This window comes from Ruditapes philippinarum, unplaced genomic scaffold, assembly GCF_026571515.1.
Source record: "Ruditapes philippinarum isolate M1 unplaced genomic scaffold, ASM2657151v2 ctg4554_1_1_1_1, whole genome shotgun sequence".
Classification (NCBI taxonomy): domain Eukaryota; kingdom Metazoa; phylum Mollusca; class Bivalvia; order Venerida; family Veneridae; genus Ruditapes; species Ruditapes philippinarum.
The window spans coordinates 57,840-76,380 of record NW_026861475.1 but is presented as its reverse complement, the minus strand read 5'-3'; the positions used below and the strand labels follow the sequence as shown (position 1 = coordinate 76,380).

At 32.6% G+C, this 18,541-nt stretch overlaps 1 protein-coding gene across 1 annotated transcript; it reads left to right on the top strand.

Annotated features, from left to right (window-relative positions):
• The first annotated feature begins 5,136 nt into the window (after window positions 1-5,136).
• Window positions 5,137-9,366, top strand: LOC132715734 (uncharacterized). The gene is made up of 4 exons (XM_060698796.1): window positions 5,137-5,198; window positions 5,678-5,851; window positions 7,148-7,235; window positions 8,364-9,366. Exons 1-4 carry the CDS (start codon window positions 5,137-5,139, stop codon window positions 8,979-8,981), a joined length of 942 nt encoding a protein of 313 aa, XP_060554779.1. The 3' UTR covers window positions 8,982-9,366.
• Window positions 9,367-18,541: the final 9,175 nt, after the last annotated feature.

The following is an 18,541-nucleotide window of genomic DNA, read 5'->3' as shown; positions in this document are numbered from 1 at the left end:
ATCCTTTAACAATGCAAACAAACAATCTGTATAAAAGAAAATGTATAAAAGGATTAAAAAGATCAATATACATTAATGACTGACTCTGTAAAACAAATTGGGTCAAAATTAACCCCGCCCAAGGGGGGTCATTGATTTTCCTTATATGTATATAGAAAAAAACTTAAAAAATCTTATTTAATCAAACCGAAAGAGCTTAAGCTAAGACATCTTCTAGTGAGTGTCTATCAAATTTGTTCAAATAAAAGCCCTGGAGTCAAAATAAGCCCCACCATGGGGGTCATATGTCTATAGTAAAAACTTAAAACACCTTCCTTTTAAAAAACAAAAGAGTTAGAGCTTAGATATTAAGCATGAAACATCTTCTGGTGAGTGTCTATCAAGGTTGTTCAATTAAAAGCCCTGGGATTAAAATTGGGGGGGGGGGTACTGAATTTCCTTATATGTCTATATTTAAACTTCAAAAATATTCAAATAATAGCCCTGGGGTCAAAATTGGCCACGCCCTAGGGTCATTGGTTTTCCATATTTGTTTACGGCAAAAACCTAGAAAAATCTTCTTTTAAAAATTTCAAATAGCGATAGATTAGATATTTGGCATGAAACATCTTCTGGTGGGTGTCTACCAAGTTTGTTCAAATAAGAGCCCTGCGGTCAAAATTGCCCCCGCCCAGGGGTTCATTGTTTTCCCAATATGTATAGAGTGAAAACTTAGGAATCCGGAAACAAAGTGATCCCTCGGAAGCATTAAGGGGAGAAAACCTTCTTTTAAGAAACCCAAATAGCTAGAGCTTAGATATTAAGCATGAATCATCCTCTAGTGGGTGTCTACTAAATTTGTTCAAATGAAAGTCCTAGTGTCATAATTGGCCCCGCACCGGGGGTCACTGTTTTTTTCCCTTAAACTTAAGAAAAAATATTTAAAAAAACTCAAATAGCTAGAGTTTAGATATTAAGCATGAAATATCTTCTGGTGGGTGTCAAGTTTTTTCAAATAAAAGCCCTACGGTCAAAATTGGCCCCGCCCCAGGGGTTCATTTTCCCCCTATTTGTAAAGTGAAAACTTAAAAATCTTCTTAACAAAAACAAATAGCTAGAGCTTAGATATTAAGCATGAAACATCCTCTAGTAGATGTCTACCAAGTTTATTAAAATAAAAGCCCGATGGGTCATAATTGACCCCACACCGGGGCGATTGTTCATTCCCTTTATGTATATAGTGAAAGCTTAAAATAAAATATTTTCAAAAATTAAAATAGCTAGAGCTTAGATATTAAGCATGAAATATGTTCTGGTGGGTGTCTACCAAAAAATATGATAAACAAGATCATCAAGGAAAGGCGGCGTTCAATGGACACAGCCCCCGGTTTGTTCAAATAAAAGCCCTAGGGTAAAAATTGGCACCGCCCAGAGGGGTCATTGTTTTTCCCTTTATGTATAAACAGTGAATTTTGAGAAAACCGGACGCTGAAAAATTCGAAACTCCTTAAATACCGGACGAATAATTCAGTCCCAAATTTTCCCTTCTTAAAACTATTGTATTAAACCTTGACAATACCGAAATCTGTAAAAACCGAATATCGGACAGTTGATATGGGCACTACAAAATCAATTATATAGACAATTACCCTGACAATACCGGACGCCGAATGTGTGTTATCAAATGGTTGTGTCTAATATGCTAACTGAGCGCTAACGGAACAATGATTGTCTAATTTGTTTATAATGTATCTTTTCACAGTTTGATTCATTGTAAGGTTTAGATGTTACCGTTTTAAATAAATGCCAAATTGCACGAGGAATTGATCAGTTAAAATCAATATGAATAAAAGATGAGTATTTTTCTACTGTGTTGCCTTTTGTATATTCATTTCCTAAAATGACAACGCAACGGAAACGACATTTATTGGCGCTAAGTTCTATTCCATGGCCGAAAATAATTCTAGACTAGAGCTGTCCACAAGTGACAAAGTTAAATTAAATAAAGACAGTGAAACTTTGCCGAGACCTACTTTAAAAATCTGACCAATATGTTATCGGCAATATTTACAATGTGGGGGGGGCATTATTATGAACAAAGGAAGTAATCTATTTTCGTTTAATCATTATCCATTACCCAAATGTAAATATAAGCAAATGTACTCGGACTTGATTGTTTTGAGGTTACTGTTGGTCATTTAAATTCGAAATTTTATTGAATAACATATTTTCTTGTATATTTTTATCATTTATTTATTTAGCAATAAACGTACACAAGATCATGAAAATTAAAATATACAGCATCCTTTGTAAATCATTGCTTGGTTATAATATAAGATCCTGACAAGCTGAAGGGGACATTTAGAATACTGGACCACTGAGAAAACCGGACAAAACCCTCAGTCCGAAAGCCGTCCGGTTTTCTCAAATTTCACTGTAGTAAAAACTTAAAAACTCTACTCTTAAATATCCTAAGGGCTAGAGCTAAGATATAAAGCATGACACATCTTCTAATTGGTGTCTACCATGCTTGTACAAATAAGAGTCCTTGGGTTAAAATTGGCCCCACCCCGGGTGTCATTGATTTTTCCTATGTGTATAGTAAAAACTGAAAAAAACTTTTTTTAAAAACCTAAAGAGCTAGAGTTAAGATACCAATCATAAAATGTCTTCTAGTGAGTGTGTACCAAGTTTGTTACAATTAAATCCCTGGGGTCAAAATTGGCCCGGCCCTGTAGGGGTGGGGAATTATTTTCCCCTATATGTGTATAGTAAAAACTTTAAAACTCTTCTTTTAAAATCCCCATAGCGCTGGAGCTTAGATATTTATTTTAAAAATGGTTCTAATAGGTGTTTACCAAAATTGCTCAAATTAAAGCCCTTGGGTTTGATTGACCCTACCCCAGGGGTCTATATACAAGTGAACGATTTCAGGGCCATCGTGGCCCTCTTGTTTGTATATAGTAAAAACTTTAGAAATCTTCGTTTAAGAAACCCAAATAGCTAGATCTTAGATATTAAGCATGAAATATCTTCTAGCTAGTGTCTACCGAGTGTGTTCAAATAAAATCCATTGGGTCATAATTGGCCCCTCCCATGGGGTCATTGATTTTCCTTTTATGTGTATAGTTAAACACTAAAATTTTTTTTTAAAATTAACCCTAAGAGCTAAAGTTAAAATATTTATCATGAATAAACTTCTTATGGGTGTCTACCAAGTTTGTTCGAACAAACACCTCTGGTTAAAAATTGGCCTTGGCCCAGGGACCTATATACAGATGAACGATTTCAGGGCCATCATGGCTCTCTTGATAAATTTGTGATAAAATTACATGGTAATTTTGCTAGAGTGCAAGAAAAGGACTTTAAAGTAATGAAATTTAGAGATAAACTGCATGTTTTTAAACAATTTTCTTAAACAAAAAGTTAGGCTGCATTAACGCCCAGTATTATGTGGGTGAACTTGTCCCCCAATTGGTCTAAATTGAGGAGGTACTGTATTCGTGTTTTCTGAATGTCTTTCAACATCACAAATAATTTTCACTTTGTAAATTTGTCATTTCTTGATAAATTATAATTTTAGAAGTGATTGGGCTAAATAAAAATCAAAAAGATCAAATCAAACCATGATGAGCTGTCGTCAATAGAAACAATATTAATTAATCATCAATGGAAAGACACTGATTTATCATCAGTTAATAATTTAGACTAATTAATTAAATATCCAGAATTATGAAAATTCACAATAAAGAAAAAACAAACAAAAAACATTAAAAATAAAACAAAAATGATAGTTTTGAACAAATGAATAATTGTAATTAGCACACTTGGCGTGAAAAAACATGCACATGTTAGTGTTTAACCGCTCTTTTGTTTGTTTTACCTGTTGATTAGTCAGGTATCAAATTGTTCAAAATCAAAATTTCATACCGTAACTTTGACACCCAAACATGATGAATTAAGTAAACCACACACGCCAGAAATCAATTTAAAAAGCATGCATTGTGTATGTATTTGAAAGTAGTGCAGTAATTTAACCATATCCTGCATATAAATTTGGAACAGTCCATTTGAAATTTAAGGGATTTAAATATTTGATACTAAAAAGCTGTAAGCAGTATATATTGTTGTAAGCTCTATTGGTCAAGCTTCATCACTTGATTTGTCTGCAGTTTCCAAATATTCCATATTCCATCGAAATGTTGATCTAATATTGATGATCACCATAGAAACTAAAGCTGCACGCTCCCATTTCAATATTTCAATAAAATTAAACTTGAGATAAATGTATTTAAATGTAAGGAAAGGTAAAAAGGTTTTAACATTCAGGTAATATTTTACATATTATGTGCGATTTATGACTGATTTTCTGTACTTACATCTATATTCCTACTGCGTTACTAACGCCGTAATGGCTATTAATGCATATTGACCACTTTTAAGTATTTTACGTGGTTTGTAAGTGTCATTGATAATGTGTAAATTGCTTCTTTTCGGTGACTTCACAATATTACACATTCATATACATTTTCAAATTTTTCATGAAAATTAGCATGAATCTGGAGGCATGCTGCTAAAATATTTACATATTACTTGAACAATGCATTTCACTAAATGTTTTTGTATATTTTATTGATAAATAAGACTATTTTGTTATATCTGCTACATTTAAGATATACGAGTAAATGCATCATATCGGATCATGTATCTCAAACCTTCCAACAACGTTCATTTATTATTACTCTGTTGTCATGTAAGATATTTAATACTATCAGCATTATTGTTTCTCATATTTTCTGACGTTCCCATTATAACTTGATATGAAATTTTGTAAGATATTTTTCTTGAATGTCAGTGATTGATTTGACAAGATGAAAAGGTGTTTATTATAGTTTCCCTGTCCTGCAGTTTTGAATAGGGAATGCATTTAGTAGGTTTTTTATGTTTCAGTTTATAGACCTGACAGAAGATGAAAAGGAAATTTAAGTGAGGAATGCTCCTGACTCCAACAAAACAAGGTAATTGTCAGAATGTTTTTCCAAGTAATTGCTGGTAGGAGTTCGAACATAGTTCATCTTGGATGAACAGCTAGGTCAGGTGAGTAAAAACATACTTGTTAACACTAGTGTCTACTGTTACAGTCCAAATATATTGAACATGGGTGATCTACATCTACAAATACTTGAGGTTTTGATGATGGGGGAGCTTGTGGCCAAGTCGTGAAGGTTGTTTACTTGAAAACACTTGCTCCGTATCCGCTGTAGGTTTCAGCCATGCCAGCGTCTTAGAATTGTACATGTGAAAAAGCTATCCAGATAATCTGTGGCACTCAGACACTCAGCACCCTGGTGCCTGTTCGTGCCAGATGTAATGCAGAGGGGTATCACAGGTCTTCCTCCACCAGTAAAGCTAGAAAATTGCCATATGGCTTATACTAGTAATATGTTAACACAACCAAATAAAAAATGACTCAATCATGTTTATATTGTGTTTAATAGTTTAAGTTAAATGTTTTCATCAAAGGGAGGATATTAGTTTAAACCAAAGGGAGGTAGATGCTACTTATGAATTATAAAAACAAGAGATTGCTTGTTTGTTTGCAGGGGCTTTTTTTATACTCCTACCCCTTAACATAACAGTTCTGAATAAACAATGTTCTTCGCATGTTGTCACATTGAAACTTTATTGCTGATTTTAGGTTTTCAAATGGCGTGGAAGTACGCAAGAAGGCTGCACTTTGGGGCTTGCGTGTTAGGGTACCACCCCCAAGGATTCATATAACTCTACCATTTAAAGGACAAGTAAATGATGAGTTGATGAATAAATTAAAGATCAAAAGTCGAAGGTCAAATGTGTTCATGTCTGTAGAATGGTAAGTTTGATATTGCAAAATACTATTAAGCTAGCTCACAAGTCAGCTGTTTTACTCAGGGGCTTTCTCATGTCTAAATTTATACATGGAGAGTCTTCATATCATAGTGTTAGCTTGACTTTTAAACCCTGTAATAGAAACACCCCCCCCCCCCCCCCCCCAAAAAAAAAAGAAAAATAGCAATAAAGATAAAAAAAACACCAATAAACAAAAAACGCCAACAAGCATTTATTCTACAATTTATTGTTCCGATATGAATTATTCAGTTGTTTGCAGATATAATTGCATGTCAATGCTACACATATGGTTGCATACCAATAACGGGTACTTAGACTTTATCGGAAACCGGTTTATAATTTATCGGTACATACTGTTTCAAAAAATATCTGTTTTTGTAATGGTATTTTCAAAATTAAAAGCAAAGAATATATACAAAAAACATATCAAAAACAAATAAAAACAACGATTATTTACGTCAATAATATCACATAAAGAAACGAAATGGCTGTGGTCCAATATGTTCCATTCAAAGTTTAAGAGTTTTCAGTTTTCAAAATAGAAAAACAGAGCCACTATTATGAAAGCGCCTGGTCAAACGGCACAGATATGCACCCTGGTCTAGCTCTTCACAGGTGATAAAACGATGGTTATACCTATATTTTATGGGTTTGGGTTTGAGGCTGTACTAAAAATACTATATCGTGTCTGCCCCGTACATTTCGATGTGCTTGATCTATAAGTCTTTTACCCCCTTGAAAGATTTTTCTTTAATTTAGCTTAAATGTTCACATCAACAAAGCAATGTTCATATTCAGATGGGAGTTTTAACTATTTACGCCAGTGTTAGTACCGCCTAGTAAGACAAGTCCTGTGCTTTAAATGACATCATACGTTTTTTCAACTTTTTTGCCTTTTATAAAAATTAATTGCATGTTAAAATGATCGTCATTTCGCTGTTATGAATGAAGTTTAAAATTCATTTTATAAAAATGTGTGAAATGGAAATATAAGATTTCGTAATTTGTTTCTGAAAGTTATTTTATCAACAAAAAAGTCTTCAGATTCTTTCATGTGAGAAGAATATCCAGCTAGCTTACAGACCTTTAGTGGTTCTACTTGTGGTTCTTGTTTGTGCATAAAATAACACACAGAGGTGCACCAGACGTCTTCCCGCACAGTAAAGCTGGAAAGTCGCCATATGACCTTTACTGTGTTAGTGCAAAAAAACAAAACAAATATAAATATTGAAAATGTTGATAAACTTGTTTTGTTATATTTTGAATGTCTTCTTTACAGTAAATCGCCAGTGAATCAGTTGCATTACAGCCCTCTACAAGACAGGGGTTCTGCAAAGAAAAGGCTGGACTCAGCAGCACTTAAGCAGGTAAGAAGTGGGTAGGATGATAGGTGTAGGGACGGGGAGACAACTGTGGACCAGACTGCTTGATAGTATTTACATGTGTGTAACCATGTTTTTTCAATCTGCTCTCTGTAAATTATCTCAAGCCTCTGTTATTATATTCTCAGGTAGTTGAAACATACTGGGTTTATTTGTCAGAGGATAGTAATTTGACTCTCTAAAGAGGAGAAATGACATTATGGATAATGTACCTGTCTATTCACCTAGGGATAGTGGGTTCAAGCCTGAGTCTGATCACAACCAAGATTTTTCATATGACACCATTACTTTATTTCAAAAGTGATTTATAAAAGTTACACTTGCGTGCACTTGTTTCACTATTGGGCTAAGATAAATATTGTTTTTTTTACCGATAGGGAGAGTCCTTGCTTTTAATTTTATTTTTGAAAAAGGAATGTAATTTTGCAAAACATGAAGAAAAAACTTTGTCAATTGAGTTTCAGGGAAATCTTCATTTAAAACTTATTTGTTGTTTTCTTAGTCATATCATCATACAGTTCTGTATATGGATTGTAGCCCCTTTTATTATGTTAAAAAATAACGTACATTTATACTTTCAACTGATCACAAGGTTAACAGAGTTTTCCCCCCTTGATATTTTATATTTTGAACAGGTTAATTATTGTCCTCTCTACAATATAAGGATGGGAAATCTAATACATTTGGCTCTGTCTGTCCATCCCTGTCATTCATTTTATCTGTAGATTAGTTTGTGTGGCGTTTTATACTGTAACTTTGTTCAAAGCTCTGTCTTAAAAAAGACATTATTTCACGTGTGTGTTTTATAAAAAAAAACAACAGTTAATCCGACGCAATTTAGTTACTTAAAGCTTAACGTAAGATTTTCTGTGAGGTTAATTTTTAAGCAGTAGTTTAACATTTCCTTTTTAAAGGCAGTTAGCTAAACAGACTGGTTCCCAGTTGCTACATGCTCTCCGTTGTTACATTGCTACTTGTTCCCAATTTGTGACTCGCTACCTATTGCTACTGGTTTACCAATTTCAACTGGTTCTCAGTTGCTATTTCTTCAGGTTACTTCTGAGCAGACAAGCTTAAGAAGAAACTTATTTTAATGCATTTTGTCTATTTTAGGGTGAATTTAAGAACAGTCCGTCCAAACTAGCTGCCATACAACAAAAGCCAGGTAGAAAGCTTAGACAACTGACATTCCTTGAAGAACTTATTCCATCCAATGATTCATTAATAGGATGTAATCACCCATTTAAAACAGAACTGGAACAGTCTGCTGAAAAAGCTGAACAGAAAATGCGCGCAGAAATATGGAACAAATTCTTGGAAACGTTTGATCAAAATGATGATAATCATGATGAGTCAGAAATTAATACAGGGACTTTAGACTGTGTACATGATGGTCCACCTGTTCTGGAAAAAGTGGAACCTGTTGTTCCTACTTTATGTAACGGTACCCCACCTATGCCTGAAATTCAGGAGAAGAAACAGAGTCGTAAATCAGTGCCAAAGTTAGAGAAGAATGGTGATAAGAGGTCGAGGGAGCGACAACGGAGACGAATATCATCTCAACTGCCGACAGAAACATCAGATGAATTTGTGGTTAAACACATCAGATCTGTTGCCGGGGGAAATTATTATTGCTGTCATGATAAAACTGGATATGGGCGGGGCTTTTCTGTAATGGGGCGTAGACTGAACAGTGAAGGGCGTGTTGAGTATATGGTAAAATGGGATTGAATTTAATCATTTTAGAATGGATGATTCAAGATTTGTATTATATTGAATGAGAGGACAAAATTATTATTTAACTAATTTCATTGAGATCATCCCCCTGTCATCGTCAGCCGTTCGTCTTCAACAATTATTAAAAACAACATCTCTTCAAACGCCAGTTATTAATCAAACTACACAGGAATGAACCTTTGGTGGTCCCCTATCAAAGTTATTTGCATGATTCCATTCACTTGCATAAGTAGGTCACAGAGCCAAAAAAAAGGTTTTAAAAATGTAAATTAAAAATCTCCAAATATGAAAGTAAAATGCCCAGAGGTTTGTTAGAGGGTATGTAGTTATATCTGAAGGTTCTCTGTCAAAGATGTATAAATTTTAATTGGGACTGCTAGAGGAGATTTTTTCTTCTTTTCCCCCGCCTTCTCGAAGAAAAAAGGAAAATATAGAAATAGGCTCGTTCCGTCTGTCCGTCCGTCTGTCCGTCCGTCCGTTAGCAATTTGGTTTCCGGAGCATAACTAAAGTTCCATTTGGCCCACAATGTTCAAACTTCATATGATGATTGTCCATATTGAGTAGAAGACCCCTATTGATTTTGGGGTCAAAGGTCAAAGGTCAAGGTCACTATTGCCCTAACACTGAAAATGGTTTCCGGAGCATAACTGAAGTTCCAATTGACCCACAATGTTCAAACTTCATAGGATGATTGTCCATATTGGGTAGAAGACCCCTATTGATTTTGGGGTCACAAGGTCAAAGGTCAAGGTCACTATTACCTTGATACTGAAATTAGTTTCCGGAGCATAACTTAATTTCCATTTGGCCCATAATATTTAAACTTCATAGGATTATTGTCCATATTGGGTAGAAGACCCCTATTGATTTTGGGGTCAAAAGGTCAAATGTCAAGGTCACTATTACCTAAAAATTGAAAACAGTTTCCGGAGCATAACTTAAATCCATTTGACCCACAATATTCAAACTTCATAGAATGATTGTCCATATTGGGTAGGAGACCTCTATTGATTTTGGAGTCACTAGGTCAAACGTCAAGAAAACCAAAAACAGTTTCCGGAGCATAACTTAAGTTCCATTTGGCCCACAATATTCAAACTTCATAGTATGATTGTGCATATTGGATAGAAGATCCCTTTTGATTTTTGGGTCACAAGGTCAAAAGTTAAGGTCATTATTTATAACTTAAGTATTAATCAACCTACAGTTGTAAAATTTTATAGGATGAACAGCTAATTCCCATGTCTTACAAATGCTTCATCCTTCTGAAAAAAAACCACACTTTCGGGCATATAATGCTCCGCCTAGCAGTGCTCTTGTTATGTCTCTAATGCAAGTTCAATGAAACTTGAAAGGATTGTTCTGTACATCACATACTTGCGCATATAATGAATATTGAATGAATTTTTGGCCCAGTTAAAGGATGTTTTTGTGTTGCCAGCTACACAGAAGCTTGTCCGGACCATCCCTCAGAAACTACTGATGCAATGTCATTCAAACTTTTAATGTGCATATCTTCGGCATTTTCTGGTTCAATTTTTTTTGTCAAGTTTCAATGATTTTTCATTTTTGAAATTTAATGATTTTGATATTTTTACCGGTAATAATCCTACAAGTTTATTGAAACTTTACAGGATGTAGTGGTAGCTCAAGTTCTTGCGCAGAAAACATTGGTTTTTTAGTTGAATGATTTTTTATTGAGTTATGGCCCTGAAATAAAAAATGCGTTTTGCCATGTTAATAATTTGTGTGTATCCTGCTACACAGTAGCTGCAATAGGCTATCGTAGGTGACACATTTGATCACTGACCTCTTTTGTCTAAGAATGGGCAAATTATTTCATTAATAAAGCTTAATTAAGCTTACATTTAAGCAAAGAGGCGAGCTTTCGTGAAAGCAGGTTTTTGTCGTTATCCACCATTTCTTTAAGTATCTTCTTAACATCTCCTTTTTTATCAACATAATCATAACTTTTTGATTGAACTAATGAAATACTTGCAAGTATTTGTGATTTTACCTCAGTTGCTAAGAAAATTGTAAAATAAATAAAATCATTATTGACTCAATTTCCTGGACTATCCAGTACTGGTGTCATGAAATTACAATTTCTCACAGTTGAGCTTAAACCCGGAATTACTGGATGCACGTACTACAGGCGATAATTATAACTAACATAAGAATCTGTTACATGATTTAATTATCATGAAATATATTGAAAACAATATTTTATTAGCAATGAACATTAATTATTAAACAATGGAATATGTTGTTAACATATTCCTATTGCTTTATTCAGTTCTAACAGTATCATCATTAAAACAAAAATTGACATGATATGGTTATCTACCTAAAATAAATAAAGGATATTGAATGAGTGTAGGTTAAGTACTGAATTTATTGAACGAGTTGAATAAAATCATATTATGCAAGCCTCTGGCGAGTATTACATTATTTTATTCAACGAGTTAAATAAATTAAGCAATGAACTTACACAAATTAAATATTCTATTTATCACATACCAAAAATAAATGCTCAAATAGTAAAATGCTTACATTTAGCGCGTGTTAACGCCACGTATATATAATGTAAATGACGTCACATCAAAATATATGCACAGCCGTGCAATACTATTTTAACGGAGTCGGAAAATCGGCAAAGGTATGTCATAATGTCTAATATTTACAGTATACAAACAACAATATAATACAGTTATATATGTTGGTGAAATAATGTCTAATATTTACAGTATATAAACAGTGACATAATATAGTTACCTTACAAATATAGTTATCTCATAAATATGACATTGATAAATCTTGGCTACCAGTACAGAGCCAGGTCAGCTTGCACATCCCTGAAGTCTGACCAGGCTCTATACTAATGGATGACTGACAGTTTTTGTGTGTTGGGTTCTGCGTCACGCCAACAGGCGAATTTCAAGATTTTATTGTGATGTAGATCATTGAGAATTATTCCAGACACAAACAGATTCCTTAGTAGAGCTACCAACGTTCTGTAAGCTTGCTGGATAGCATCCTTACAGGGAAGAATACATATTCTATGGTGGGACTCGAACCCACAGCAGTAGAGGCAAATGACAAATAGTTTCATTTATAAATACCAACAACTCAATATAGACATGTCTAAAAGGTAGCTGGACAAATCCATTTAAGAAATTTAGAAGGTTAATGTTTTATTATTCTTGAAACATAAATATCTAATTAAGAGAAATCACAGCTTAGAAGTTACTTGTTTAATTTCAACAAAAGCTGTCACAGTCCAACCCTGATTATTCGAAGTGCCTGGGACTGAACATTTACTTCGAAAATCGGTAGGTTCGAATAATCGAAATCGGAATATTGTGATAGACGAACACTTCTCCACTTTGATCGATCATAGCAAAACTACTGTTTACAACACTTACTTCCAGCAATCAACTGAGAAAAATAAATATTGCAGAAAAGATACCTAAAATTATTTGATTGGCATTGAAGACATATATACTTGCATTTTATTCTACATTATCTAGTGTTTCGTTTCACATAAAGCCTTTATAATGGTTGTGTTTTTCACTAGGGTATTTACAGCTAAACTCTGATATTTTAGATTAGGACAAAGGCTCCTCATGTAGCGTTACAATTAATGAAAAAAATGTATTGATGTTTTGACAAATTCGCATTAACGTTTTATGTATGAAAAGTATTGCTGTTATCTTCAAGCAATAACAGTAACAACATCGGACACGGTGCATATAGCTTTTCATTTTCGGTACTTAAAGTTGATTAAAAAACACACAAAAACGTAATTATCATGATTGTCTTAATACACGCATGACTGTTGATATTTTTCACATGTCGACCGGTCAGCGAGTGGATGTGCGCCAATTAATCTGGCTTCGAAAAATAATTAGTCTGGCTTCGAATAATAGTTGAGAAATTCTTTCATAATTGTAAAATCGGGACCGAAATTTTACTTCGAAAAATAGGAGGTATTCGGAAAATGCATTTCGAATAAAACGCTTGTATTTATATTGATTTATATAGAGATAAAAACGGGACCGCCGATCTACTTCGAAAAATGCCGGGTATTCGAATAAAGGGTTGTCAAATAACCGGGTTCGGACTGTATACCCCAAATTGAACTGAAATTCCACTGGAAGTGTAGGAGAAATAGTCTATCAACAAATTTACTAAACAAATCATCACCAATGGCCCATAACTGGGGAATATCATTGCACAATGCAAACAATTTTATAAATGTTCACTGAAATTTTCCATGTAGTTTTGGAAATGAACCATGGACAAAGTTCATTTATTGAACAATCAATATACTATGCACAACTAGGGATAGTGACAACCAATCCTGCGAGGTTTCATTGAAATTTTTCCGGAGGTTTTGGAGATGAAGCGCTGACAAGCTTATTTTACTCAAAAATTGACCATTATGGGTCCATAACTGTGCCAATAAAAATTCAAGCAGAGCATCAAAATACTTTGCACAACTATCAATCCTGTGAAGTTTTATTGAAATCGCCCCGTTTTGGAAATTTATACAAATTTTTATACATATATTATTGTGTGTATTCAGATGTTTTTTTTTGTTCTTGTTTTTCTTATCAAATTATTATCAAAATAGTTATTGCAACTGTTGCCTAGCTATTTTTGAATGTGAAAAATACAACAAAACAAAATAATATTATAATAATGATGTCATCAGTTGATTAACAAACTGAAAGAAAACATGGAAATCAGTTAAACTGAATATAAAGCATAAAAAGCATGTAATTAACACAAAAATATACAAAAGGTAGTCATAGCAGACTTAAATTGTTCTACGCCACTCGGGATAAAATTTGAAAAAAAATACTGGCGCATTGACATTCCAATACATGTGAAAGGGCTTTAAACTTAAAAGCTCCGAGCTTTTAACAATTTTTTTTTTTTTCAATTTTGATTTTTGGGCGTTCTTTAAGGATTCAGTTTTTCTCTTTTTTACTAGTATGAGAGATGTTCATCCATATAAATTCAAGCTGTTATATTTCAATTGTGTTCTGAGTTATTGAACAAAAAGTAAAGTATTTGACATTATTGCCGACTGTATAATCATTCAATCGTTTAAAATTAATAAACATAAAGCTTGATTAATTTAGTTCTAGATAAATAAAATTTTAAAAGAGAAACAGTATAACAATAAAACATTAAAATTTAAACCAAATTTTAAAACATGACAAATTTAAAAGTGCAATAACTTAAAAAAATACAAATGGTAAACTACAATACTTGCGCAATAAACTTGCGCAAATAAAGTTTCAAGTATATACGTCCAGTACATTTTGAGTTCTAAAAAAGAAGACAAACTATAAATGACAACAAAGGACATCTTTAGAACAAAAATACTTTTGAAGTTTCCAGTCTACATCTCAAATACATTTTGTGTTATAAATGCAAAGAAGACAAACTTTAAATATGACAATTACTTACATTTTCAAAAAAAGGGGCAATAACTAAAAATTATGATGGAAAGAATTAAAAATTTTGTGCAATGCACTCTTTCTCAATGAATTGTATCAACCAATGAAGTTTCAAAAAATATTATATACAAACTGTATTTTAAAAACGTTAAGTATTACGCTCAAGATTAAATTGTGGGCCATTTTAAAGGGGTTGGAGGCGTGTCGCTGTAATAATTTCCAGTATAAGGAAAAATAATAAGTAAGGAATAAAAATGAATGTGTTTAATTTAATCCATGAACAATGGTGCTATATCAGCCAAAAGTCAAAACTCATATTTATGTTTAGGACTACTTTGTCAGATGCTTCTCTTTTGCAATGAGTGGCTTCAGCTATTCATTTTATCATCAGAATTTTTCTGGTTATGCTTTTTTTTTCAAGACAGTTAAATGGCTGTGAAAAATTGTGTATTGAATCCGTACATTTGCAACTACATGGCAAATATGTGTAATCGTAAACAACATTTATTCTTAAAGGAAAAACTAAATTAAAAGGCTATTTTTCGTGAAATATAGAATATGTTTGCACTTAACATGATAAAATTCTATATATTCCACCCGCCCTTCTGGCTCGTGAAAATATATGGAATTTCATCGAACATATTTCCTCTTATTATTTAACATTCCATACAGATATTAACACAGAAATTCATGTAATAAGCATATCTATTTAAACAAATTCCAATAAAAAAATCCTTTCAACTGTTAAAACTGCATACCTCTAGATGAGCTAAAATAGTTCAAAAAAATCAAACTTAAGAAAAATGTACTAACATTTTAAGAAAAGTAAAAAGATTTAAGGTTCGATTAATAATTTACATGTTTTGTATGATTAATGACTAATTCAAATACAGAAAACATAAACATACTTCTTCTTCGTTACTAACATAAGAATAACAACATATTTTGACTTCTTTTTGGTAATTTACATGGATTATAGGCACTGTTTGCAATTTCACAATATTTTACTTTTAAATACAATTTTTCATGAAAAATAGCATGAATCTAAAGGTAACTGCTTGAAATGCATGCTATCCATTATAGATATGTGTACAGTTTAGAAAAAAACGTGCAATTTGATAATTGCGAGAGTGCAATATGTTTTGTCATTAAAATATTCAAGTCTGCTAATATTGTTATCAAATTTATCTCAAAATTGTACAATATTCTAAAGTACTCCTTATCTATGAGACACGCAGCTTTAATGTGATATCACTCCACAAACAATGACTATTTACAAATAAAATAAAACATACACTAGCTAAAATAAAACAATGGTAACTCAAATATACAATTTAATGAAATAATACTGTATACTGGAAACGTCACTTTTCATTGGATAATCATGACGTTTATATATACTATATACACCTCTCTGTCAATGAACTATCTATTTCTCTGTAATAAAATAATTTTTCTGTACTATAAATTCATTATAAGATTACTTATAGGTTATATAGCCATATTTAAACAGTTATTTAATCTTCACCTATCAGCTCAGGTTATATGTGCAAAAAGCCGTGACAAAATCTTTATAACTAAAATATACACTGCACATGCATATTACCATTAATTGTTTCAAAGCAAAGGGAGCAAGATGACAAAATTATTATTTGGTTATAAAGACTTATAACATAGCCGTGAATAAAATGTTGTTTGTTATATAACCATCATTTGGTGACTCAAGTTATATACTTCAAGCTTGTTATACTGGGCAATATAACCTATTAAAATCATTATGAATTATAATGTATCTTCCTATACATAATTTCCGTGTATCACAAAAGTAAAAACAATTAACGTGAATGTTTGTTCAGAAAACTAAATTATTACAAAGAAGAACGAATTTACTGTAAAAAAACAAAACTGTAAATATCATACACACTTCAAAAACTGTTTACAAAACAATACATTTGTAATACCCTTCTGGCAAATTAACAAAAAATGAAAAACAAGATCAACAAGGAAAGGCAACGTTCAATGAACGCTACCCCCATACGCAACAAACAATGTGCAATACTAACAAGGCACATTATTCCCCAGACAATAAATTTTCTCTAGAAAAGTCAAGCATTTGTTAAATATTTTGATAATGGTCCAAGAGCATGTTAGATGTTTAACAAGTGAAAATAGCACTGAACCTGCAGTAATCTGTAATTAAGGTAACAAATTGTAAACAAAAAATGTCAAACGACACATATGCCCCCTTTTCTAGCCCTTGACTCACATTATTGGTAATTTTGTTATAGAAACCCGCCATAAACGGGTACTGTTGTAAGTGTTCAATTATGGAAAAAAGAAAAATACAGAAGACTTTGTGATAAATAGTTCTCAAGATAATGAGACATTTAAGGCCCATGTGACCTAAACCTTTTAACTAGTGACCCAAAAATCAATAAGGGTCATCTACTAGTTATGAACAATCAATATGTGAAACATGAAGATTTTGTGATAAATTGCAACCAAGAAAATGATGGAAAACCATTCTGACATTTAAGGCCCCCTGTGACCTTGACCTTTGACCTAGTGACCCCAAAATCAATAAAAGTAATCTACTAGTTATGACTAATCAATATGAATATGACGACTTTGTGATGAATACTTTTCAAGATAATCAGCAGAAACAATGTTGACATTCAAGGACCCTGTGACCTTTACCTTTGACCTAGTGACTCTTAAATCAATAGGGGTCCTCTACTAGTTATGACCATCACTATGCAAAATATGAAGACTTTGTGATAAATATTTGTCAAGATAATCAGCAAAATTAAACCATGTGGTCTTCTGACTGACAAACCAACAGACAGACTGACATTAGCAAAAAAAAAATACCCTCTCTTCGTCGAAGGGGTCATAACAAAGTAGTAATTTGACTTCCGTACAAACTTTAATTCACTTTAAATTAATAACATAAAAAATCAGCATCATTAAAATTAAATTATGTATATGGCAAAAAATGTTTATAGTCTATAGAAAATTAGATTAACCTGGGATCATTTCTGAAGCATAATGGGCCTTTAATACAAAATTACTTAACAATTCTTGTTAAAAAAACATCATTCTTAATTGCAGAAACATATTTATACATGTACCAGATATTGTTTAATTAATTTATTCAATAAGACCTTTTTAACATAAAATATTTTTTCAAAGGAATACTGAAATACTTGACAGTGCTCTTGGTAAATTGTCTTTTTGGATTCAGTTTCTTATTCAAGATAATTGTGTGATGCAAAATTTTTCTACTATATTTCCAGTAAGACGAGAACCAAAATTTTATTCAATGTTTTGGCAAGTAATGATGTTTTTTGGAAATTTTTCTGCTGCTGTAAATCACAAATTTATTTGACGTCTGTCCCCGTACAGTCAGGTATCATGTGTGAAATCATAATATTGAACTATTGAAGAACTTTAACATCTTTGTCATTCAGAACATCCTGCTGATAATCATCCGGAGATTGATGGATAAAAAGCCAAACAGTTGTGATTGTCCTCATTGTACCTGTAGATTTATAACAGATGATTTTCTTAAATAAAAGAAAGAAATAAGTCATAATTATCACATCATGTAGCAGGATTTCCCTATTATAACAATATATTAATAATTTTATGTGTTTTGAATGATTATTTTCCTGTCAATAAGCTAAGCCATTCAAATTGCTTTAATAGACTTGTCAATCATTCAACCTGGACAGAACCATTTCCCATATTAGGGAAAACTTTGAAATGTCATGTATATGCAGGTTGATTTTCACAGGTCTGTATTGGGCGCAAGGGTAGAATATGATGCTGCCAGCAGACTTATAGCTAAGGAACCAGCAAATATTTATATAGCTAAACCAGTAGATTCACTGACCTCTGGTATTGCAAATGAAAAAATGTAATTTAAGTTAGAACTGCAAACAAATCCTGTAAAATTTTGTGATTTGCCACGGATTGTATTCTTTGCCATAAAATGAATTATCGTATTGAATGTATTGTGGATATTTTACCGATACAGAATTGAAAAAAAATCGATACATTTGCCTAATTAATGAAAGGTT

Coding starts and splice junctions, on each gene's coding strand:
- LOC132715734 (XM_060698796.1), top strand. CDS start 5,137: ATGGGTGATCTACATCTACAAATACTTGAGGTTTTGATGATGGGGGAG. Junction 5,852..7,147: donor GTGTTCATGTCTGTAGAATG/GTAAGTTTGATA, acceptor TCTTCTTTACAG/TAAATCGCCAGTGAATCAGT. Junction 7,236..8,363: donor ACTCAGCAGCACTTAAGCAG/GTAAGAAGTGGG, acceptor TGTCTATTTTAG/GGTGAATTTAAGAACAGTCC.